Raw genomic sequence first — 25032 nt, forward strand, 5'->3', positions numbered from 1 at the left:
GCCAGCACTCGCGACACTGACCGAGATCCACAGCCCCTTCCCGGGCGTCGGTTCTGCGACTTTGGCTCCGCCCCGCGCCGCCATTGGTCGGGGTCGGAGGGGGCGGGGCCTAACGGCCGCGCGCCGGCCCCACAGGCGGCGGAGGCGGGGCGCGCGGCGCAGACGGCGGGTCCCACTGAAGAGGCGCCCGCGGGTCCGCGCCGCCCTCAGGGCCAACGGGAGCTCGCCCGTCGCTCCTGCCTCGGAAGCGGCCTCGGCAGTAGCCGACCGACCGCACAGCGACCACAGACAGATTGGCCGCCAGTCCCCAGTCCCCGGCCCCCGGAGGAGCGCCTACCGCGAGGCGGCGGAGGCCTCGTCGACGCTGCCGGGAGCCCAGCAGGTGCGGCGCTGGAGGCGGGCTGAGGTAGCGTCGCGGCCGCCGGCGACCCCGACCGGAGGCGCCGACCCCGAGCCTCGCCCGCCGCTCGCCGTCGGGGCGGCCCCGGCCCCCTCTCGGCCGCGGAGCGGATGCGCACCCGCTGAGCGCCCTCCCGGCCCGCCATGGCCGCGCGCCCCGGGCCGCTGTGGCTCGTGGGTCTGGCGCTGTGCGCGCTGAGCGGCGGTGGCCCCGGCCCGCGCCCCCCGGCCGGCTGCCCGGCCCGCCGCCTGGGCCCGCGCGAGCGCCGCGACATGCAGCGCGAGATCCTGGCGGTGCTGGGGCTGCCCGGGCGGCCCCGGCCCCGCGCGCCGCCCGCCGCCGCCCGGCTGCCCGCGTCGGCGCCGCTCTTCATGCTGGACCTGTACCACGCCATGGCCGACGACGACGACGAGGACGGCGGCCCCCCGGAGTGGCCCCCGGGCCGCGCCGACCTGGTCATGAGCTTCGTCAACATGGGTGAGTGCGGCCGCCGTCTGGGCGTCTGGGGCCCAGACGACCGTGCGGCCTCCGCGTGGAGGCGCGGGTGCGGACGGGGCCGGGGACCCCTCGCAGGCGGCAGGGGCGAGTGCACCGCCTTGGCCAGTGCTCGCCCCCGCCGCGAACAGGTGCCCCCTGGTCGTGGCCACGCCCCCAAGGAGGGGTGAGAAGTGCGGAGCTCAGGGCCAAGTCCACGGCGGGCAGAGGAGCGAATGTGAGTCCCAGGGATGTGCGCGTTCGTCCCGCCCCCGAACACACCCAAGGGTAGGAATCATCTCCTGTCGGGTGGACCGGACAGTGCCAGGAAGACAGTCTGGTCCCGGGGAGACAGATGAGTAAACAGGCCGGGATGCTGTCACAGTGATAAGGGCGGTACTGGAGAGAAGGACAAAGTTCAGTGTGGAAAGCCCCGGTCACATCATCAAAGTGACCGGAGCTGAGAACCCAGATGTCCTGAGTGCACAGCTGCCTGTTCCCTGGCCAGAGCCCCAGCTCCTGCAGGTGAGGGTGTGGCTGCCACGGCAGCAGGCGGGAAGGAGTAGACTCTGAGCTCAATGGGGCTGTCAGTAGTCTTGTCACCCTGGGCCTAGCACCTGGGACATGGCTGGCATGCAGTGAGTGTCCAGGCCTGTGGAAGGACCCAGTAGGCCCCTTGGGCCCTCCTCGTTCTCCCACACAAAGCCCAGCCTTTCCTTTCTACAGAAATTTTTCTCCAAGTCGTGGACCCATTTGTGGTTAGAGTACTCGAAGGTGTCTCCCCATTACTAAATGCTCTTTAATCTACAGTCGTGAATGTCCCCTATCTGCTTTGCCTCCTGTCTGTGGCCAGTGAGGGCCAGGGTTCTGGGCTGGAGCAGACACCAGACTGGATGTGGGGATTGAAGGACTGCAGCTCAGGCTGAGGTGGAGACAGAACCCTTGCCAAGGCCATCAGCATCCCTTCACGTACAGCGTCACGCTTACCCCTCCCCACAACCCCGGGAACAGACATGATATTCATCCCCATCTCCCAGATGAGGACAGTGAGGCTCAGAGAGGCAATGGCATGCTCAGGACGGCACAGCCTCTCCATGGCCCAGTCAGGACAGGCCCAGGTTGTTTGGCCCTACATCGGGTCCTCAAGGAGATGATATTTCTACTGTCAGGAGGGCAGGCTTTCAAGGTGGAGAGAGCTTCCAGAGGGGTTTAGACAGAGAAACCCAGGGGATGGAGCAGCAGCAGCAGGTTTTGTGGGGTTTTCAGCCATTCGCTTCCTCTATAAGGGCAGGCAGAGTGGACAGCCAAGGAGACCTCTGTCCACCACACCCCAGAGCTGGTGGGGGTGGCTGAGGTGGGGAGTGAGCACCAGGAAGTGGCTGTTAACCTCTGCTGAGAGCCGGGTGCCAGGCATAGGACTTGGTGAGTGGGTTCTGAATGCCACCTTCTTGGTTAAGGGCAGGGTGGGGGACTCAGGACGAAAGAGACCATGTGTGGAACTGGAACTAGAGCCCTTTCCTCAGGACAAGCTGACCTGGGGCCAGAACCAAGAGGGGTTGTGGATACAGTCATCCTGAGAATGTCCCTAAGGACAACATCCATTAGAGTGAGTCTCTGCCCAGCCAGTGTCCTGCTTCCCCAGCATCCCCTGGGTGAAGGCGTGCACAGCCTTGGTGGGAGCTCTTACTGTGAATCAAGCAGTACCCTTAGCTCAGACAAACCTGATTTCTCTCCTGCCTCTGCTGTGTGACCTCAGGCAAGCCCCTTGCCCTCTTGGAGCCACAGATCCCTTCTTGTAAAATGGGGCTCATTGAGATCAGTGCATCGTCAGGGGTATTGTGAGATGGGTTGATAGATGGGAGGGTGCACCTGGACTGGTCCCTGCTGCCCCAGGTCCCTTCCAGCTGCTGCCCAGCCTTGGTTGGGTATGTTGGGAATGTCCCGCACTTCTTTTTTTTTTTTTTTAAGATTTTATTTATTTATTTGACAGAGATCACAAGTAGGCAGAGAGGCAGGCAGAGAGAGGAGGAAGCAGGCTCCCTGCTGAGCAGAGAGCCCGATGAGGGGCTCGATCCCAGGACCCTGGGATCATGACCTGAGCTGAAAGCAGAGGCTGTAACCCACTGAGCCACCCAGGCGCCCCTTGTCCCACACTTCTTTTTTTTTTTTTTTTAAAGATTTTATTTATTTATTTGACAGACAGAGATTACAAGGAGGCAGAGAGGCAGGCAGAGAGAGAGGAGGAAGCAGGCTCCCTGCTGAGCAGAGAGCCCGATGAGGGGCTCGATCCCAGGACCCTGGGATCATGACCTGAGCTGAAAGCAGAGGCTGTAACCCACTGAGCCACCCAGGCGCCCCTTGTCCCACACTTCTTTTTTTTTTTTTTTTAAAGATTTTATTTATTTATTTGACAGACAGAGATTACAAGGAGGCAGAGAGGCAGGCAGAGAGAGAGGAGGAAGCAGGCTCCCTGCTGAGCAGAGAGCCCGATGCGGGACTTGATCCCAGGACCCTGAGACCGTGACCTGAGCCGAAGGCAGAGGCTTTAACCCACTGAGCTACCCAGGCGCCCCTGTCCCACACTTCTTATGTGCAACCCAGAAACAGATTTTAAAAGCCAACCAAAAGGTGCCTGTACCTATTTTTAGAATAAAAACGAGCACCTGAAGAGCCTTTGTTGCATCCATCTAGCAACATGTAAGCTGTTTTACCAGCCCCCTTTGCATGGGCTCAGAGAGGTTAAATGGCCAGCCCAGGGCCACACAGCTCATCCATGGCATCATCCAGGGCCTGTGGATTCCTGATGCCAGCTTCTTCCCACGCTGTCTGTGTGTGTTTCATTAAGATCTAAGGCCTCTGACGCTGTGGGATTAACAAGCAGATCTTTGTTTGGTGGAAGCCCAGTCTGTGGGTAGGCCCAGCCAGCTGTCAGAGGGCCTCTTTATTCTGATGTAATAATTGCACTAGTAGAACTCCTGCAGTGTGAGTGGTTTAACTGGTAATTACCTAGGATGTGGGGGTGGGAGGGTTAGACACCTAGCAGGAGTCTTTGCTTCTTTGGAGGCCCAGGCCCCAGGCCCCTGAACTGCCACAGAGCTTGATGGCGGAGTCACGGCGATATCCACGCCCACACCTGGGCACCTGTACCTGCACCTCCAGCTCCACCTCTCCTACTGGCCTCATCTGCTCCTGAGAAGCCAGACCCGGTGCCTGGTAGGCCCCTGACCATCCACAGCAGCCTGTGGGACCAGGGGCCTCGGGCCTGTCACAGGCCTCCAGCCCATGGGTCAGGCATCTGTGCCGAAGCAGATGCTTTAGGACACCCGTGTAATGGCTGACAGCGTCTCTGGAGGGAGGCTGGGGCTGTGGTCAGAGCTGGGGCCCCTGCCTGGCCTGTCTGTCTCAGACTGTACCCTCTTGGCTCCCCTTGGTCAGGACATGCTGATGGGGGCTGATGCCCATGTGGAACAGATGGGGTCTGTCCCGAGTGTCTCCTGTGCTCAGGGAGAGGAGAGCCCTGAGCTGGGAGGCAACATTCACATTCTTACACTGCCTGGACCCACCACTGATTCCTTCCTGTCCCGAGTCACCTCCCTTCCCTCCCTGGGCCTCTGCTTTCTCGTCCAGTCCACAGCGATGGTGTCAGGAAGCGAGGGGCCTCCCAGCCCTGACCCCCGTGGCCCTGTGCTGGAGACAGCTCCTCACCGCACCACCCCATCCCCTGGGCTGGAGGGTGGGTCTGACCGGCTGTACCTTAGGCACCTGGCACTGGCCCTGCGGCTGGTGAGGGAGGAATGAGGAGGGAAGGACCGACTCTGTGTGTTCCTCCTGGTCCTTCTCCACCTTGAGTCAGAGGAGTAGCAGATACCAAGTTCCAGGTTGAGAAACTGAGGCACAAATAGCCCTGCAGGCAGAGGTCTAGCCAGAAATGCATGGAGCCATCTTCACTGTTGTCCCAGCCCTTCTCTGAGCAGACTTACTCCCATGCCTTGGGCAGCCGAGGACGGGGGTGTTGACCTGAGGTGTTTGATTTGGGGGCAGCAGGGCTGTGGAAATGAGGAATCTGGTCCACGTCCTCCTCAGCCCTGTGACCTTGAAGGGGCAGTGCTTGGTCTGCATGACCCCAGGGTCACTTTCTTTGGTTCTTTATTAGGAAATTCTTTCATTTTTCATGAATTCACTCAACAAATAGTCGTGTGATAACCGCTGTGTGCCAGGCACAGTTCTGGTTACTGGGATGTGACAGTGAGCCTAACCAAGTTCAGCCCTCATGGACCTGGCCTTCGGGGTGGAGGTGGGGTGTGTAAATAATAAACGCATAAACCACAGAGATGGTTGTCAAGTGGTGTAGACAGTGACACCGCCCCCCCTCCCCAATCTGGAAACCAGGAGCTGAGGAGCAGGGGAAGGCAGATGGGACCTGGATGGGGGGTTCTGACCGTGGACTCAGACAGAATCTGCATCTCAATGCCACCACCTGCTGTGAGTGTGCTCTGGGTCTTCTAGTCCACCTCCAGGAGCCTCAGTCTCTTTTTCTGTAAAATGGAGGCACTCAGGGTACCCACCCACTGGAGCTGTTCCGGGAGCATGTGAGATGATGCCTGGTGAGGACCTCATGCCCAGAACGTCCAAGTCTGTGCCTTCATTTACATCACAATTACAGTCACATCTATGTTTTGGAAAAGAGGAGAGTGAAGCTCAGAGAAGTTAGGTGATTTTCCCAAGGCCACCCAGCAGGTCCGCTCCCTGCTCCTCTGCTCTTCTGCTCTTCTCCTGTATAGAAGCCGCCTCTCCACCCCCGTGGGGCCCTGGCCCATCATTAGGTGCATTAAGTGTGGCGGAATTGGACTGTGTGGAATGTAGGTTGTAAACTGAGATTCTTATTTTAAAAATATCTTCATTTGGGGGTTTTATAGAACTAATGAATGTTCACCGTAAAAAATTCATACCATATGGATTAATTGTAGAATTTCATTATAGAAAATCAGACCATATGTTCAGAAACATAAAATATGGGGGTGCCTGGGTGGCTCAGTGGGTTAAAGCCTCTGCCTTCGGCTCAGGTCTTGATCCCAGGGTCCTGGGATCGAGCCCCTCATCAGGCTCTCTGCTCAGCAGGGAGTCTGCTTCCCTTCCTTCTGTCTGTCTGCCTCTCTGTCTACCTGTGATCTCTGTCTGTCAAATAAATAAGTAAAATATTTTTAAAAAAGAAACATAAAATATGGAAGCCCTTTGCAACCCTCTCTCCACTTCAGAGAAAACCAACATTTTAATCCTTTGCTCTAGTCTCCCCAATCAGCCCTGACATTTTATCAATACAGATATTAATATTTTATTATTTTTTATAAAATGGGACATGTCTACTGTCTTGCTACTTCATCTGTCATTTAACAGTAAATCCTTTGTCCATCTTAAAAGCTGTTAATGTGACCATATGCCCAAAGGTGGCATCTCTTACTAAAAATTAACTTAGCTTTATCGATGTGTAATTGACATATAAAATTATAAGATATCCGAAGTATACTACGTGGTGACTTGTTACACAGAGGCATTGTATCAGGATTCTCTGCAGCTAGTTAATCACCACATTGGTCACCTCACAGATTTCAATTACACACTATTGTGTCATCAGCTCTAGTCCTTATATTTTACATTAGGTCCTCAGACCTTATCTTTTTTTTTAAATTTTTAAATTTTTTTATGAACATGTAATGTATTATTAGCCCCAGGGGTACAAGACCTTATTCCTCTTACAGCTGGACGTTTGTACCCTTTTAAATCTCTCCAATATCCCCCACCCTTAAGCCCCTTTCTACTCTCTCTCTCTATGATTCTGACTTTTTTTCCTAAGATTTCACTTAGCATAGCATGATTTCACCATGCAGTATTTGTCTTCTCCGTCTGGCTTATTTCACTTTGCGTAATGCCCTCAAAGTCCAGCCCATCTTGTCACAAATGACAGGATTGCCTTCTTTTTCATGACTGAATGATACTCTGTCGTATGTACACACCACATCTTTTTTGTCCATTTACCTGTTGATGCACACTTAGTTTGTTTCTATATCGTATCTGTTGTGAATAATGTGCAGTGAACATGGGAGTGCCGAGATCACTTCGGGATCCTGTTTTCATTTCCTTTGGATCTATTCTCCGAAGTATGTGTGCTGGATCATAAGGTAGTTCTGTTTTCAGTTTTTCAAGGAACCTCTGTAATGATTTCCACAATGGCTGCACCAGTTTACATTCTTACCAACAGTGGACAAGTGTTCCCTTTTCTCCACATCCTTACCAACACTTGTTATCTCTTGTCTTCTTGAGGATAGCCATTGTAACAGGTGTGAGGTGTAGCTTTTTGTGGTTTTGATTTGCATTTCTCTGATGCCGAGTGATGTTGAGCACTTTTTCATGTGTCTCTTGGCCATCTGGATGTCTTCTTTGGAAGAATGTCTATTCAGTTCCTCTGCCCATTTTTAAAGATTTTTAAAAAAATTATTTATTTGGCAGAGAGAGAGTGAGAGAGAGCACAAGCAGAGGGAGAGGCAGGCAGAGGGAGAGGGAGAAGCAGGCTCCTGGCTGAGCAGGGAACCCTATCTAGGGCTTGATCCCAGGACCCTGGGATTATGACCTAAGCCAAAGGCAGACACTTAACCAACTGAGCCACCCAGGTGCCCCTCTCTGCCCATTTTTAATTGGATTATTATTATTGTTTTTGCTATTGAGTTGTATGCTATTGAGTTCCTTATCTATTTCGGATATTAGTTCCTTATCAGATAAGTGGTTTGCAAATATTGTCTTTCATTTCACAGATCACTTTCCAAGAGTTGAAGGTGGTTCTCTTTTCTCTAAAACCCTGTCAGTCCACCAGGATGGTGTCCCCTGTGAATTCCTGATAACTGCCTCCTTCCCCACATCCATCTCCTCAGTGTTTCTTACCCTTCTGGGGTAAATGTCTACTACCACCCCCTGTAGGCAGGGGAGGAAATGGAGTCTCAAGGACTATAAGTGACTGGCCCAGTTCCTGGGTACCCAGGTCCACAGGGGCGGATGTGAAAAGTGGATCACAGCAGTGAGGAGGCTTGCCCCTGCCACTGGGAGGCCAGAGGGGTGGGCTACTTTGGAGGAGGACACGCCAGGTTTTAATCCTGGGTCTGCCACTTGAGAGCTGTGAGATGTTGCACAAGTTACTAGGAGCTTCCACATCTGTTTCCTCAACTTTAACATCAGGCTAATGTCCCTATATCCTGGTGCAACACTTAAATAGGTTAAGGCATATAAACCCTTAGCAAGTGCCTGGCAGTGCTCCGTAAGAGTGGCCTGCGATCCGAGGGAAGGGCTTGCCCTGTTTATCTACACCCTCCCCCGAGCCCAACCATCCCTTTAGGGACCTGCAGCTGAGTGGGTTTCAGGATCCATTTCAGGATCAGGCTGCCTGGGTTCAGATCCCCATTCTGCCACTTGCTGTTTGTGGTGGCTGCTGCGGTATTTGCCATGTCTTCTCTTCAGGAGTGAGCTGCCTGGAGGGTGGGCTTCTGACCAGCGGCGAGTCCTTCTCTAGGCGCTAAGAGGCCAGGTACACAGGAGCTGCTTACCCAAGGTCAGCCACCCTCCTTGGCAGCACCCCACATTTAATGGCTGGTTTATGGGGGTGTAAATGTCCAGCCCCCTTGTCTCAAGGAGGACTGCTCTGAATGGCCCCCAGCCCCAGAGCTCCCTCTGCAGGAGTAATGGGCTGAGGCCTTTGTGGATCCACATCACTGTTCAGCTGAGCTCAGTCCTGCTGCCTCCATTCCTTACAGAAAGTACTCTCCACCAAATCTCCTGACTCAGGGACTTTTTCCCAGGAAACCTGACCTAAGATACTGTTTATATGATTTTTGTGTAAATTATTTAATGCTCTGTGCCTCGGTTTCCTCCTCTGTAAAATGGGAGAGATAATAGTTCCTGTGTCACAGGATTGCTGTGTTAAATGAGATAATCTGTGCCAAGTGCTGAAACAGTGCCTGGTAAATACTCAATAAATGTTAGCTTTATCTGTTTTTAGCCCAAGGCCAGCTAGTTAGTAACAAGACCAGAAGTAAAATCCGGTTATTTTCTTTAGCTGCTGGCTCTGTGCTCTGAGCAACAGCCATTTATTCTGAGCAGCCAGGGGCTCTGAATACAGTGAGTTCTGGGGAAGCTGAAGGCTGCAAGACCTGGGTATGGAGGATGTTGGATTGTTCGGTCTGTGGCCATTCCTTAACACTACTAGGAACTCACTGTGTGCCATTCCCCTTCCTGATTATCTTGGGGCCTATTCCAAAGTACAGCCCCAGCCCAAGGTCTGCTTGTTATAGCTATAAATTGTGGCAAAATGGGAGGAATGACCATTTGTGCACTCAGCAAACAGGAGCAGAACGGTTCAGCACAGCAGAAGACAGACCAGGTCTTCCTCTCATTTTGTGGGAGACAAAGAGGCCAGAAGAAGAAGGTTCTCCTGGCTGGAGGACAGAGAAAGCTCGGCAGGAGGTAACATTCGTGCTGGACCTTGAAGAAGGGTAGAATTTAGTCAGAAGGGGGTGGGAGGAGAAGGTGTTCAGGTGGAGGGGAGGCATGAAGGTGAAAGCTCTCGGCATGTTTTAGAACTCCAGTTCCTCCAGTGAAAATCCACTCAAGACAATTTCTATGCTCAGGTTCCCTCTGTGTGTCCCTTCATGCCGGCATTCAAGTTTCTTGAGTCTCGTACTCTGTGCCCAGTGTTCTAGTCCAGCTTAACCACATGGTGTTCCCTTGATATGTCCCCAGTGTGCTGAGGCTTTGAATGAGGGGAAAATACAAACTTTGGAGTCAGATACACCTAGACTCTGATCCCACTTTGGGTGCTCCTGTGAACCCATGCAAATCAGTTACCTTCCCTGACCATCCATGTTCTCATCTATAAAACTGGGCAAATAATGCCTCTTCCACTGAGTTCTTGTGTCCTCTGGTCTGGTTCTCAGTGATCCTGTCTCCTGGTATTCATGCCCTTGTGCAGGTCCCTGCCACACTGTGCCAGCAGTGGTCTGTGTGACCAATAGAACATGAGAGTGGTGATGGTATGTCACTTCTGAGACTAGGTATAAAAGACTACAGCTTCCATCTTGGGTCCAACACTCTGCCACTCCCCGCACCCCCACCAGATTGCTGATTCTGAGGGAAGTCATAGTGTGAATGCCGTGAGCAACCCCAGGGAGAGGTGGACACAGTGAGAAACAGAAGCCTGCAACCAGCAGCCACATGAGTGAGCTTAGTAGATTTGTTCGTCCCAGCCAGGAGGGACCCCGAGCCAGACCCACTGGGCTAAGTGCCTAGATTCCTGACCCTCAGAAATATGTGAAATAATAAATGTTTCTTGTTCTAAGCTTCTACAATTGGGTTACTGTGTTACACAGCAACAAATGTTAGGTAAGCATTAACAGAAGTGGTGTGTGTAATGTGCCCAGTGTGATGCCTGACACAGTTGGGTGCTTAAAAAATGGGAGCTGGCACATTATTTCCCAACCCTGTGCCTTTGCCTCAAATACTCTCTTGCATTTCTGCTTGTTAGAAGTCTCCCACCACTCTCAAATCTGTTTTCTAGGAAAGTGTCACTGACCCATCTCCCCACAGCACCCTCCATGATTAGAGCCATGATACCCCATCCTATGTATTTTTCTTAGGATTTGAGTCTCTTTCTGCCAGCCTCATTCAGAGCCATGTCTTGCCCCTTTCTCCTGCTCCCTGAGAAACCATGAACAACCTGAAAACGGGGGCCAGATCTGACTCTTCATGACATCCCCCGTCCCATTGTGCACCCCAGCCCCTGTGTGGCAGGTGCATGGGGCAGACCGGCAAGGTGAAGGGAGGAAGAACACAGCGGGAGGCAGGGGCTGAGAGCAGGGGCAGGAGCCCGGGCCCCGTCGGCTGGGGCAGAGCAGGGCCTGCCCTCCCTGTCTTTGTGGAGGCCGACCCTGGGTGCAACATTCTCCCTAGACACTTCCCTGGGATCTCCAGTCCTCCCAGGGCCCTGCCTGGAGGAAGGTGGCTTCAGCAGACATTCTCAGGGGACTGGGGTGCTCCCTTTGACAGCAGAACCTCATTGACAGGTGACCCTCCCATCCTAATTTCGCCACCTGCAGGGAATCTGGTACCACGCATCTCACATCATCTTTAAGTCTGAAAGAATGTGCCCTGCCCACTGATGGGGTTCCTCCAGCACTGGGGCCCGGGACAGGGAGGTACACCCACTCCACCTCCTCATGGGAACCCATTCCCCACGGGAGAGAAGGATGTGTCACTGTGACCACATCTTTCTGGAAAACTCCCACAGTTCATTTCTTTCCCCGGAATTGCACTGGGGAATCATATACTTGCTCAATCTCGTTGGATCTATTTTTGGCCTTGACTGACTTGATGTGGTGGAGTGTGCGGGTGTTCCCTTTTAATTTGGGGTCAAAAGCTGTCTGAGGTCTGGACTGGCAATCATGAGTGCAGAGCCATTTATGGAAGTAGCTCTTGAAAAAAGTCGGTAATGAAAACTGACTAAAAATACCTTAGAAATGAAGCCTCCTTGGCCTCCTCTGGGTAGCACTGAGATTTCTGGGTGGGAGGGAGAAGCCTTTCAGATGCAGAACTGGTAGGTGATCAGTGCTGCAGCTCCTCCCTGGGCCCCCACCAGGCACAGAGACCCGGGTTTTGCTTTAGGTCTAAAGGGGGCACCTCAGCCTTGTCACTAGCAGGACTAGCTGGACAGGACCAGTGCCTCTGCCTCTGGGACCCTCTGGAGCCTGCCCTCCACCTCAGCAGCCTGGCTGTGGGAAGGAGGGCCAGTTCCGCAGCAAAGTGAAGATGTGAGCGGCTTCTGACGGAGACCCACTGTGCTGTGGAAGCCATTCCTAGACCAGCAGCTGCCCCACTGTTCTGCGGAGCTTGGGAAGAACCTGCAGACACATGCCCTCTCTGGGACCCCTGAACAAAGGGAGCTCAGTGACATCCACTGAGAGCCTCCCGTTTCTGCCCCACATGGTACAGTCCTGCCCTTAATTGCTCACCGTCCAGAGGGGCACGGGAACCAGAGAGGGGGACCCCTGGGACAGGGGAAAGAGAGAGGCCAGCAGGCTGATCTGTGTGAGGTCAGAGGAGGACGAGGGGCCTTGAAAGCTGGACTGAGAGGAAAAGCATCCTTTAGTCAGGGCAGAATGGGGGCGACTCAGGAGAGGGTGCTTTGGGGAGGGCCTTCAGGGGAGGGAAGAGGTATCTGTAGCCGGAAGGCCCAGGAGGCCATGAGGTTGGGCCGGGCCAGCTTGGGGGTGGGGTGGGGGGAGCAGAACCAGAGCTTGGTCTCCTCCTGGGGACCCTGTGGGGTTGGGGAAGGGTTTGAGGGCACACAGGTCAGGCGATTCTATGTTCTTAACAGCCACTCTGGGTGGCTTACTTTTAGTCAGAAGCAAGACAGATTTAGGTCCTGAGTGACTCTAAATTTTGTCCAGGGCACAAAAATAGCCAAAGCTTTTGTTGGTGTAGGACTGGTGGACTCAGGGTGTGGCATCTGGAGATCTAGCCCTTGAGTGGTGCAGGGCCTCAGACACAGAAACGTAGAATGTGGATGGCGGTCACAGAGGGTGGAGGACATCACGTCCCCACAGCGGGCCTTTCCCAAATATGGGATCTGGAGGTTGGTTTATCAGAGACTAAAGAAGGCTGAGAGTCCTAACAGCACACGTTGATGATTCATAATTATTTCTTGTTCCGGAAGCCACATTATGGTGATTCAGAAAGTAAATTCGTTTGCTCCTTCCCCAGACAGAAGCTGGTTCAGTGTTTGATCATTTGGGGCAGCTTTTATAATTATGTAGAAAATAAACATTTAGAAGTGCCTTTTGAGCCAGGTGTAGCTTTGTCTGTTCCCTAGGCCCACTGAGTAATTTGTGTGGGGCCTTTCATATCTCGCCAGTATATCTTGGGGTTGTTGTGTTAAAGAGTATTTGTATGTAATTTTGCCAGGGTACTGCAAAAGGATATTGCCAAATTGCTCTCCAACACATTCCTACCAGCGATGTGGGAGAATGTTCTTGTCTGCTCTCACCTACTTCTCAAAGGCCACACTGAGCACCCTATAAAATATCCTCTTCCTTTCCGCATTACTGTTGACCCCATAACCCTCCATATTCCACTCAACAATGTAAATGTCATCCCTTGTCTTACTTGTTTTGTTGTTGGTAGTGTTCATATTGTATCTCCCCCATTAGACCATAAACTCCATCAAAACAGAGACCTGACTTATTCACTGTACTCCCAGTGCTCAGGCGGTCTCTACCTTACCATAGTAAGAACTTAATACATTTGTTTATAAATAGAACTTGATAAACCAATGAAAATTAAATGAGCAAAGTGATACATTTATTTAGAAAAAGATCATTCCAAATCTCCCCTTCCTCTCCTTCCCATGGCTTTGAAATTTCTGACATGGCCTCTTGAGGGCATCACATCTTGGCACAGATAGGGAGATTGCAAGTCAGGCTCCTCAGAACTCATGTTGAAAGGCTACTCCTCCCAGGCCATTCCTGACTGTTTACAAAGCCCTTCCATGGCCCTGTGAGGAAAGCTGGACTGCACCCTTACTCCCCGTTCATGGAGGAGATGAGGCTCTGGCCTGACCATTGCCACAGTTCCCTGTGCTGCCCTGAGCTGCCTCTGGCTAAAGTAGTCTCGGCCTGCACTTGGTTAACAAAGGGACGTAGAGGTGCCAGAAAATGATTTCCCAGAACATCAGCTTTTAGAAAATCTTTCTCCTAGCTCAGAGCAACAGCCACTGAAAAGGAGGCAAATCTTTAGATTACCTCTTCCCATCCTCCCAACTGACTGTCAGATGAAGAATCTTTCTTTACCTAGTCCCACACTGCAGGAAATATCACTAATTTCTGATGAAAAGCGTCACTTTCCTCACAACGTCCTGGCTTCTGGTGCTTGCCTGGAACAGCCAGGGGGGCAGTTTCCTGTGCTGAGCTGCTGGGTAGTTCATGGATTTCACAAACACACAAGGTAGAAGCTTGGAACCGGGTTCACTTCAGGTGCACAAGGCTCCCCTGACCCTGCACCCGTGGGCCCCCAGGTCAGCAAAGGAGGGAGGCCCCAGAGCGTGGTCCTCCCATGGAGCTGGCAGATTTGTGGGTTGTCCCCTCGGCCCTCAGATCCGACAGGAAATCAGCTGCAGGCCTGCAGACTGAGATCGCCTGCAGCCCCACCTGCACGCCAGCGCCACGGTCTTGGGAGCAGATATGTGTTCACGGATCCGGGTTCAAGGCTCTGTGAGGAGTCAGGTGAAGGGTGGGACAGAGCCACCCTCCTTCCTGCTCTGGGCCATACCCTGTCACAGCCAGCAGCCTCAACCTGGGGCATCCTGCACATCCACGATTCTTACACAGCCACAGAACAGAGGTGGTCTGTGTGGTCCCTGAATCCACAGAAATTGTCCCCAAAGCTGTGCGTGTGGGAGTGTCCATAGGGAGGAGGGGACGCGTGTGGTAGTATTCGTGGCCCACATCCCCAGGTGCGGGACCAGAGCCCTGCAGTCCTCGCTCTCCACATGTGTGGGAGGACAAGGGTCCCTCCTGGGGTCACCGCCCCCAAAGCATCCTGGCTCCCGGCTGCACATGTGCCTCGTGTTCGCCAACCTGGTGGAGCCTGGCCGTTGTCTTTCTTTGCCACCGTGGTCTCGGGAGAAAAAGCCCACCTTGTCCCGTCACTGTGTGTGTCCACCGGCCCCGCCCAGCCCAGCTGTTGGCCTGTCTCTCGCTGGACCCAGTCCCTACCGCAAGGACAGGAAGCGTTCCCCACATCCACCTCCGCCCCAGCTTGGTGACTTGTGGTCATGGACCCCGGTAGCGAGAGAGAGTTTTTAAAAAGACTCACAGACGTGTCATTAAAATCTCAGTGTTGGGTTTGGGGGAAGGTGCTGGGTGGCTCCCGCCCCTGCTTTCTGGAAACACAGATTTGTGGCGTTTGACAGTGACAGGAGACTAAAGTGGGATGGTACTAAATATACCGTCCTGGGCATTTCCGGGCACCGGGGGATGTGGGATTGACTCGACACCCCAGCCTCCGGCCCAGACAGACCAGCCCCGCTTCGGCTCCCCTCCAGCCTCTGCATCCCTTTCCCCTCCGTGCCTTTCACCCGCACTTCAAACCACATTGCCCCCCCTGCTGCCCAGAACCCTAAACCCCGCTGGCCAGATGCACACTGGTCAGATGCACAGCCGGTGCTCCCAGGCCGGAATTCCAGCCCTCCAGAGTCAGACCACAGCTAGACTCAGGGCCGGTCCTCTACAGCGCTGACCTGTGGACACCACTGCCCTGCACACCTGTGCCTCTGAGGTCTTCTCTGCCTAGAACGGCTTCCCCACCACCTTCTCCACCCCACAGGACGCCATCCCATCCTTCAAGGCCAGTTCAGGTGGCACCTCCCCTGGGAAGCCTGCTCAGATCCCACCCATCATGGGACCGTCCAGCTTCCCTGGGACCTGACCAGATGTCACCAGGCACTGTCACTCCTACTTTGCTCCTTCTTGTTCCTTTCCAGGTCTCCCTCTGACCCTCCTTCTTCCCTCACCTTGTCACCAAACAGAAACTGCCATCCTTTGTCTTTCGCTGTGTTTGTGGCTGTTGTTATCCCTGCCTGTGCTATCTCTTCCTCAACCCTAGGCCTTTGTTCAGGCTGGGCCCTTCCTCTGCAGTGTCCTCCCTTGACATGGGGGCACATCCACTCTCAGCCCTTGAGGCCCAGCTCCAGGGTCAGCTGCAAACACTCCCTCTCCCCCAGGCTCCCGTGCACACACATCGGCAGACTCTGCTCAGTCCCAACCTCAAAAACATGCTCAGCTCTGTCCCTGCCCACCCCGTGGCCTGTTTCTGCCTTGGGTCTGATGTCAGTCTTCCCAGAGGAGGGACGTGCCCTCAGGTCCCATCCTTGGGTCCCAGAGCCAGCAGGGGATGGGTGGGGCAGGCTGGGTTTGCGGCTTGGGGGTCAGAAGCAGAGGCAGCTCTTGCTGGCACCACGGTGTGCTGGGCCCTGTGCCGGACACCTCAGCGCATGGCCCGCCATGCCCTCTCAGCACCAGGAGGCAGAGCTTGGGAGCAAGTCCCCTTGCAGAGGAGGGAGCCGTCCCCACCTAGGCTGCCCGGGGCCCCATCTCCCCCCGCCCCCAGCTCTGTTCAGAGCACAAGTGACGGATGGCCCCACTCTGTCTCGCAGTGGAGCGTGACCACACCCTGGGCTACCAGGAGCCCCACTGGAAAGAGTTCCGCTTCGACCTGACCCAGATCCCAGAGGGCGAGGCGGTCACAGCCGCCGAGTTCCGGATTTACAAGCTGGCCAGCACCCACCTGCTCAACAGGACCCTGCACATCAGCATGTTCCAGGTGGTCAGGGAGCAGTCCAACAGGTGCCTACCCTCACACCGCCTCCTGATGGAGCCTGGCCGGGCAGGGGACACTTCCCAGAGGACAGAAGGGGAGCTCCCTGGGGAGTACACCCTCAAAGGCAGAAGGATATTTGGCCAAGGCCTCGTGTCACTGTGGGGAGAGGCCCAGCATAGGTCCTGCTTCACATCCCTGCCATGCTGTCCCGGCTGTGGGACCATGGGCAGGTCATGAGCTCCCGAGCCTCGGTTTCCATACCCCTGCTGGGCCCAGTAGCATTTCGTGCAGTACATACAGTGAGAGAAGGCACACGGGCCGCCCACCCCGAGCCAGGCAGGATAGGTGCCCCATACACCGTCCCCCAGGTGGGCACTGGAAATGCAAAGGCAGCTGTGCCGGCCCTCAGTTAATTGTTTTTTCATGTCCACAGGGAGTCTGACTTGTTGTTTTTGGATCTTCAGACGCTCCAAGCTGGGGACGAGGGCTGGCTGGTGCTGGACGTGACAGCAGCCAGTGACCGCTGGTTGTTGAGCCGGAACAAGGACCTGGCGCTCCGCCTCTATGTGGAAACGGATGACGGTAAGGCTCAGGGTTGGGCAGCAGACCTTCTCCTGGGGGCTTTCGAGGCTGTTGGCACAGAGCCAGCTGCAACCACCTCCTTTGGCCCTGGAGGCCTGGCCTCTTTCAGCCCAGCGGCTGGGGTGATAATCCCCTAACCACTTTGGGGGCTCATTGGGGTGCAGAAGCCAAGGTTCCCACAGCGGGAGTCCCCTACCACGGTGGTCTCCCTCCTCTCCTTTTGCAGAACCAACATTTCAGTCACTAAGAGAGAGTCCATGTTGTCCCTCCCCAAGAGCAGCCATGTATGTGGGGCGTGTCCATACTGGGGAGGGCCGAAGGGAGATAGTTACACCCTCAGACTCGGAGCAGAGAGGCCTGGGTTTGAATCCCAGCTCTTCAGCACTCTAACCCCGTGACCTTGGCAGGGTACTTACCTTCAGGGTCTCGGTGTCCTCCTCTGTAGAACGAGGGTTCACATCTTCATTCATTCCCCAGGCAGCTGGGGGAGAACCTCCTTCATCGCAGGCAGTGGAGTGGGGGAGGGAGAGGCAGAAAGTGGGCACAGGATGGTGAATCTGGGTTACAGCAAGGGGCCGCCATGGCTGGAGCTGGGCGGGCGGGGGCGAGGTGGGAGAGGAGACTGAGAGCTGCAGGGCACATCCTGAGTGTGGGTGAACCCGGGCCCCGTGTCAGAGTGTTGAGGGTGGCTCCCTGTATTTCATAGCAACAGAGGATGATGGGATCTGAGTCAGGTTTTTAGAAAAGAGCCCTCTGAGACAGCCCCTGGAGGAGGGCATCACTTACCCCGGTGCTTAGTGAATTAGACTTCCCAAAAGTACAGTGGGGACGGGGCGAGGGAAGTGAGTTCACAGAGGAGAAAGCTGACGGCACTAACTTAGCAGGTGACCAAGGCTCATAGGAATGTCCTGCGCCTGCTGTGTCCCCTTGACGTGATGGAATGGGAAGGGCCCTTCATCTCGTGGTCGTCCCCCAGAACACAGAACCCCACCTGACCATGGGAAAAACATCAGACAAACCCAAATTGAAGGACCTGCTACAGATTCCTGACAAGTGCTTCTCAAAACTGTCCAGGTCGTCAAACAAAGAAAGTCTGAGAGATTGTAACAGCCTGGGGAGCCTTTGCAGTTGTAGCAATGGAATGCCATGTGGGATCTGGGACGGGACCCTGGAGGAGAGAAAGGACACTGGGGAAGACCAGTGAGGTTCGACTACATCGTGTTTAGTTTATCCTCAGACTTAGTGTTGGTCGTTTAGTTGTGACAAGTGCACAGTGCTAATGTCAATGTTGGCATTTCCCGGAGAAACGGGCCTAAGTATCTGGGAACTGTACTGTCCTTGCGGTTTTTCTGTAAATGTCAACTGTTGTAAAATAAAAACTTAGCATGTGTGTCCAACAAAGGCCCTGCCCCCTACGTCTGCAGGGGCCGTAGTCTGGGGGGGACAAGAGCAAAGTCAGAGCAACAGGAGCCACGAGCTGCAGGGGAGAGCGGAGATGTGCTTGTTGGTTGGTAGCAGCAGAAATGGAGAAGAGGGGATAGAGGAGGAATGATGGAAAACGTGGATTGAGCCAGTGGCCATTTTTAATAGAATCTTTATATTTTCCTGCCTGAGTAAAAGTAGTGGACGGGCAGGCTTGAGGGAGCAAACCAGGAGGCCTTTTTCGGCAGCGATGTTATTGAGAGCCCTGGTTGACGTCCAGATGGAGTGTCAGCTAGCACAGGTGAGAGCTGGGGCACAGGTGGGAAGCGCCCACATCTAAGTGGCTTGAGAGGCCTGGGACCGGAGCAGGTCTCCTGGGCAGGGGTATGGATGGAGAAGGAAAGGGACGGTCCAGAACCCTGGGGCCTCCCACATGGAGATGGCTGCCCCGAAGGGGTGATGCGGAGGATCTTTCCTTCCCATGGGGGTTCTGGGGCGGAGAAGGTGGCCTTCCGGCCAACCTGAGGGCTCAGGGTCAGTCTTCCCCTCACAGACACCACCATGGGGCCTCTGCAGGCATGGCTCCCTCCCCATCGGGTGCAGGGTCCTGGGTTTGGGTCCTGCGGACTAAGAAGCACGATGCTTCCCGAACCTCTTGGAGTGTGGAGGGGCCAGGATGTCGGGGGTCACCTTGTCCCCGCATAAACACCCCGTGTGCCCTCCCTGCTCTGTGATGCGGCAGCTGCAGCAGTCAGTCGGTCCCCACCAGGTCCAGAGCCCGGAGGCGGAGGGCATGATGGCAGCCCTCCAATGGTTCACCAGATTGTACACAGACCCCGTGGAGCTTGGGAAAGACATCTCCGAGAGCCCCAATCTCTGGGTCATGGCTTTGGGCTCTGCAGGATTCCAGAGAACCTTATAAAGGCGCTGCTCAAGACACAGGTCAAGGAAGTAGCAACGTGGGGGTGGACGACTTTGGGCTGGGCCTTCTCCTGGAGACCAAGCAGGTCCCCCATATCATCGGCTCCAATGCAGGGGAGAACTTGCTGTGGGAGCACCAGTACCTGTCCCGCTGGGGCTGGAGCTACCTTCCCAGGGCTCCCCGAGGGAGTGCATCTGCAAGGGGGGTGCAGGGGCGGGGCCCTGTTCTACAGGCCCACAGCCTGCAGGACCCTGGTGCAGGAGGGAGGCGCCCCCATCAGGTAGTCGGGAGGCAGTACCAGTGCAGAGAGGTGAGGGACTTTCTCGGGGATCTCCGTCTTCCTGAGCGTCCATCTCGGTGGGGTTTGCTTTGGTGAAAGGGTGGAAGGCCCCCCGCGGAGGAAACATTATCTTCAGAAGAAACACCAGGAGTTGCAACGTGCCCACGAGCAAAGCTGCAGAAACCTCCGTGGTGGGGGCGGACGAAGCTGCGGGTGTGGGCACGTCTGCCCCCGAAGAGGTCCAGGTTCCTAACGCTGATGCGACCCCGTCATCCGGAGGGAAAAATACAAGAAATGAATTGAACATCTCATGGTGCAGACAGAGGAAGGTGAAAAAGCCAAGTGTGTGGGTGACCCCAGGGCCTGGATCAGCACACGGGCAGCTCTTGAACATGAGGGTGGCATGTGTGCCACCTGGGGCGTAGGAATCCCGCTCCTGCCCAGTAACTACATCAGCCCAGATGTAACTGTTCATCCTCACCATGAAAATAGGATCCTGGGCTTGGGTCCATTTCCATTAAAAGAGGAGGCAGATGCAGATCTCATCACTGCGGGTGAGCAGATGGTCAGCATTTCCCCCAGGGGGGCTGTTTTTTCTCCTGCGAAGACTCGTCTGCAGTAATTCGAGGGGACACCTCCACCTCACTGTGCTGGGAGCCGTGCTGGTTTCCTGTCCAGTGACAGCTAACCGGGTCACCCCCGGAAAGAAGGGGAGAGGCCCGGAGGGAGCCATGGATTTGGTGTCTGGTGCCAAGGCCAGAACAGTGGTCACCATGCAACACTGCACCAAGGACAAGGAGCCCCATGTCTTGGAGAAATGCACCGTGCCACTGACCAGGGCGCTGTGTGGACCGAACCATCCCTAAGAAGGCCGTATTTGACATGAACGGGAAGAAAGGCCCCACGTGGATCGAGCTCTGGGATGGCCTGATGGTGGATGACGTCAAAAAGAGCTTGGGCAGCCCTTTGCCCTGTCCCCAAACCTCAGACCCACACAGCAGGTGGCAGCCTGAGCTGGGAAGGAAGCCCTGGTCACAGAGGGTGGGTTTCATTGGAAATCAGAGGACGGCCGGTCACCTCTGTCCGTGGTGCTGGTTGTCTGACCAGCTTTCCCACGGCCAGACAGACTATTCTGCCAAGAGGGATATGGCTTTAATTAAAAACCAAAGGAGAACGTAGCCCTTTATCTTGTATGTTCTGTGCATCCTGAGATGGTCTGGTACCGTCGTCGGGCACTTGGAACACCCTCCTCACTGTGCTGTTTACGTGACACTGTGTGCAGCTCGAATGAGCCCACAGGACGGCTTTCATGGAAGGGCCTCCCCTTGTGAATGAGTCAGAAAATGTGGGGGGATGATGAGGAAGGTGTGACCACCCCCATACCCCCAAGGACCCACTTTGCCAGCACCGTATGCCCCATGACCTGGGGGATGCTGTCTGCGTGATCTTGTCTTCCTGCAGCCCCTCTGACTTTTCCTCTGGGGCCTTCCGTCCTCTGGCTAAATTCTGTGTCCCTGTAGCCTCCCCTCTTCCTCCCTGCATGTCCTCCTCCTTGTGGCTAAATAGATGTGTCTGGAAGGACAGCAAGGCTGTCTTGCTGGGCCAGAGCACTGGCAACGCAGTGACAAGGTTCCCCTGCCGATCAGCCGTCCCCCGTGTGCTGTCGAAGGCCACGGCTTGTGGTAGGAGGGGTTCTAGAAACCTAAGACGGACTTCTGGGTTTTCTCATCCTCAGACATGGGGTTCCTGTGTCACCCAGGACACTCAGACCCTTTCTGCCTATTGTGGAGCCCTAGACCGGCCTTTTGTCACTACTCCCTTATAACACAAGAGAGGCCGTGGGGTGTTTCCTCCTGAACATAACGGGTTCATACACATGCCTGTGCAGCCATGTGCAAGTCCAGATGTGTACGTGTGTGTGAGGTAAAAAAGCCTGACACAGAGTACAACGCACATTCTCAGCGTAGCTCTCAAGGGCACACAACCATCAGAGCAGGTGGGCGAGAACTGGAGATTCTAGCTGGTGAAGGAAGGCCTTTCAGGGAGGCCTCCTTGGAGCCTCGCCCCGAAGGAAGGGCCAGTTCCTGGAATGGAGGGATGGGGACACTGCTCCTGAGGGGCAGCCTGGAGGGTGGGGGGTTAGTGGCCAGGGACCATGACTGGGTTGGGGGTGGAATGGAAGGGCAACAAGTGGATGGATAGTGGGGCACCTTTTGGGGCTTCTGGGGAGGGAATCTGATCGGCCCTGGGTGTCAGTTTTCCAGCATCAGTGTGGACAGGCAGAGCTCCCCAGGAGCAGTGAGACGTGTGAAGATGGTAGGAAGGAGGAGGAGGGTTGAGTTCCTCGTTCTCCTGTGATGAAGTAAGCAGGGGGACAAAAGTAGACTGGATCCATAGCTGGGATTCTCCGAGGGTTCAGACAGGCACCCCGGTTGTCCTTCAGCCTGGCACAGGGTCACCTCCGTGACCACAGGGTCTGTGGAAAAGAGCCAGATGGTGCCCAGAGCGGGAGGCCTGGGGGAGAGGCGGGAGTGATCTAGGCCTGGCACAGTTTGGGAGGGTGTGAATGAGGCCTTGAGCACCTGCCCCGGGACAGGATGGGGCAGATGAGCTGGCAAGACTGAGAAGTGGGGAGAGGCTGGAGGACTCATGGGTGCCCCGCGGCCCAGAGAAGTAGCGTGTTCCATCGGGCCGAAGGGGAAAGGCCACAATGTGGCCCACGCTCTCAAGCATGGCTGCACACACCTGTCAAGTGCAAAGCAGCCTGCCAGCACCCTCACAAGGTCAGGTATAGAGGCGGGGACCCTGGGCCCCAGAGGCTCCCACCACTGCCTTTCTAGAAAGCAGCCTTCCAGTGCCGGGCAGCCTAGGGCATCACCAGCTAGATAGCTCAGGCCTTCCCTGCAGCCCATTCTCTGCCCCCGGGAAACCCCAAGAAGATCCTTGATCAGACAGGCGCACAAGGAAAGTGAATAGTGAACACAGCCTCAGACGACAGATCACCCTCCCTGGCTCCTCGGTGGGCAGTTCTCTCCAGGGAACAGGGACAGGACAGTGGCACCCGCAGGGGCAGAGTGCTGCCCAACCCAGGGTCATGGAGTTACACTCCAGTGCCATGCTGACGACAGTCACCCTCCTGCTCCCATCCACTCTGGGCTCCTCGTGGCCTCTGGCATTGCCCCTCTGCTCACAGGCCTTGTATGTGTCTCGTGGCTCCGTGTCCTTGTGGTTCTGCTGCTTCCTCGTGGCTGACTTGCTGTGACCCAAACTCTTCCAAATGGCTTCTCTCTGGGCTCCTTCCTGGGTCAGCTCCTGCTGCTGACGACCTCCTGTCCAGCAGGATCGTTCCCAAGTGAGCCTCTAATGGGTCTAGGGCATTTGTGTGTGGCAGGTGATGTCATAGGTCAAAGTTCAGTCACTGGATTGATTTGCTGTTCAGTCAACTTGGCCCAAGGACATGGGCCTCCAGCACAGCTATTGAAGGGCTGACCTTTACCAGCTGAGCAGGACTGTGGGTGGGGCAGGCAGTGCCCTTGACCTGTGGTGTATCCCAGTGACTCATAATAGACCCACTAATGGAGCAAACATAGGTATTTGTACATGTGGACGTCTGTATACTCTATGATAAACGCATGTGTTTCTATACATATGTGTGTGTGTGTCAGGGTGGCCACATTGAGGGGACAGGGACACGGAAGGGGAACAGTTGCCTCTGCATGTTATGAAGCATAAAACTGAGTTAGTAATCCTCTCCTGTTGTTTAAGAAAATTCCAAAGGAAGAGAAAATGAAGAAGGGGTCTGTGGCACTCTCGTCTTCACAGTGTAAGCCAGGAAATAACTGATGTGTTTAAAGTGAAGCTAATATCTAAATATTATGGTGTATTTTCTCAAAGGATTTTATACATTTGAAATGCTCATCGTGGAGACATTTTAACAGTAGTGAACGTGTTTATATGAAAAAGTTGGAAAAAATACAGACACTCATGGTCACCATTGTGTAAAACTTCAATTGACATGAAAATATTCCAGAAATATGAAAATGCTGTGTTGGAGTGTGGAGAGATTTCATAGGGATTTTTTTTTTTTTTCTCAAAGGTTACCTTATAGTTGCTATTGTATTACTTGGACAATTAAAAAATCAGGAGGCAGGGAGCCTGGTGGCTCAGTCAGTTGAGCAGCCTGGCTAACTCTTTTGGCCCAGGTCATGATCTCAAGGTTATGAGATCAAGCCCCGCATGGGTCTCTATTCTAAGCTGGGAGTCAGCTTGAGACTCTCTCTCCCTTGTCCTCTGCCCCTCCCCAGTCAAAATAAATACATAAATCTTTTAAAAAATCGGGAGGTCCTTTGGAAATACAAAGAGGTACAGGAAGTTAGTTTTATTGGTGGAGTCGACATTTCCAGGGATCATGTGTGTGTTTCTTAAGTCATCTTCCATCTTTAAGCAGCTTTGGGACCAAATCCCATTTTCATGGGTAACCCTCTTCCTAGCCAGAGGCCCCCGTATTTCCCTGCCCACAGTCTTTTCTCTTCTTTTTGACCCAAAAACCTGGGGTTAACTCTTAAGTGAATAAGAACTTGGGGTCTGGAATTAGACATGGGCTGAACCCCAGCTCTGGGACTTTGGCCTGATGTTGCTGCCCTGCTGTCCCCGGTGTCCCGTTTGTGGGCATCAGGGGACACTTAAGGCCCTGCTCTTGGGAGCAGCAGGCAGAACAAGCCCTCGCTATGTCCTGGCAGCTGCTCCCATCTGCTGGGGCACAATTCTTCGAGTCCTCCAAAAGTATGGGGTAGGCAGGAGAACTCGGGCCTTGGAGCTCTCAGACGGCAGTGGGAACCACGGTTCTGTGCTCCCCTGGCCATTGGGCTCCAAAGTTTCTCCGTGAAGCATGTGGTCCAGGTTACTGTGGAGACACATGAGGTCACGAGTGGGAGTCGCTCAAACCTGTAAAGGGCTTCACAGATGGCAGTGTTGACCACTGTCACAAATGACAACCCTGTGTTGGCAAGGCCCCCCTCCCCTGTCTTCCTTGGACCATCTCCCTTGGGTCTCCAGATGAGGAAACTAAGGCCCTCCGCCTCCATGCACCAGAGCCCATGCAGTCTCTAATGGAAGGGTCCCCGCTGTCCCCCGTGCCCGGCCCTGCCTGTGAGTGACCACCCTCTCTCCTGTCTCCATCCTAGGGCACAGCGTGGATCCTGGCCTGGCCGGTCTGCTGGGGCGACAGGCACCACGCTCCAAGCAGCCTTTCCTGGTCACCTTTTTCAGGGCAAACCCCAGTCCCGTCCGAGCCCCTCGGGCAGCCAGGCCCCTGAAGAGGAGGCTGCCGAAGAAAACCAACGAGCTGCCACATGCAAACAGACTTCCAGGGATTTTTGGTGAGGTCCAGGGCAGGCCTGGGGCTGGGCCCCAGAACTGCTCTGGGGGACAGAACCCTCCAGGCCTGCCATAGGTTCAAGCCTGTGCTTACCCTCCAGCACTTTCCTGACACCCTCCTTTGTCCTGTGTGCCTTAAAGACCAGCCACTGCCCTCTCTGTCCCTGC

At 54.8% G+C, this 25032-nt stretch overlaps 2 protein-coding genes across 3 annotated transcripts in view; both read left to right on the plus strand.

Annotated features, from left to right (window-relative positions):
* Positions 1-543: 543 nt before the first annotated feature.
* The window catches only part of BMP8B (bone morphogenetic protein 8b), a gene marked incomplete at its 5' end in the record, with an annotated part of 30302 nt that continues 5813 nt past the window's right edge, over positions 544-25032 (plus strand). For both annotated transcript variants that reach the window (XM_080800129.1, XM_080800130.1), the window contains 4 exons: positions 544-877; positions 16119-16308; positions 16716-16864; positions 24672-24866. In XM_080800129.1, coding sequence (XP_080656255.1) covers positions 544-877; positions 16119-16308; positions 16716-16864; positions 24672-24866 — 868 coding nt within the window. The remainder of the gene's footprint in view (positions 878-16118; positions 16309-16715; positions 16865-24671; positions 24867-25032) is intronic.
* Positions 18537-20501, plus strand: OXCT2 (3-oxoacid CoA-transferase 2; the record flags this gene model as incomplete). The annotated part of the gene is given in 9 exon segments (XM_080800065.1): positions 18537-18587; positions 19189-19363; positions 19555-19743; positions 19746-19783; positions 19787-20068; positions 20071-20113; positions 20116-20323; positions 20325-20449; positions 20452-20501. Coding segments are annotated over 9 exon segments (1161 nt in total).

Source organism: Martes martes (assembly GCF_963455335.1).
Source record: "Martes martes genome assembly, chromosome: 4".
NCBI lineage: Eukaryota > Metazoa > Chordata > Mammalia > Carnivora > Mustelidae > Martes > Martes martes.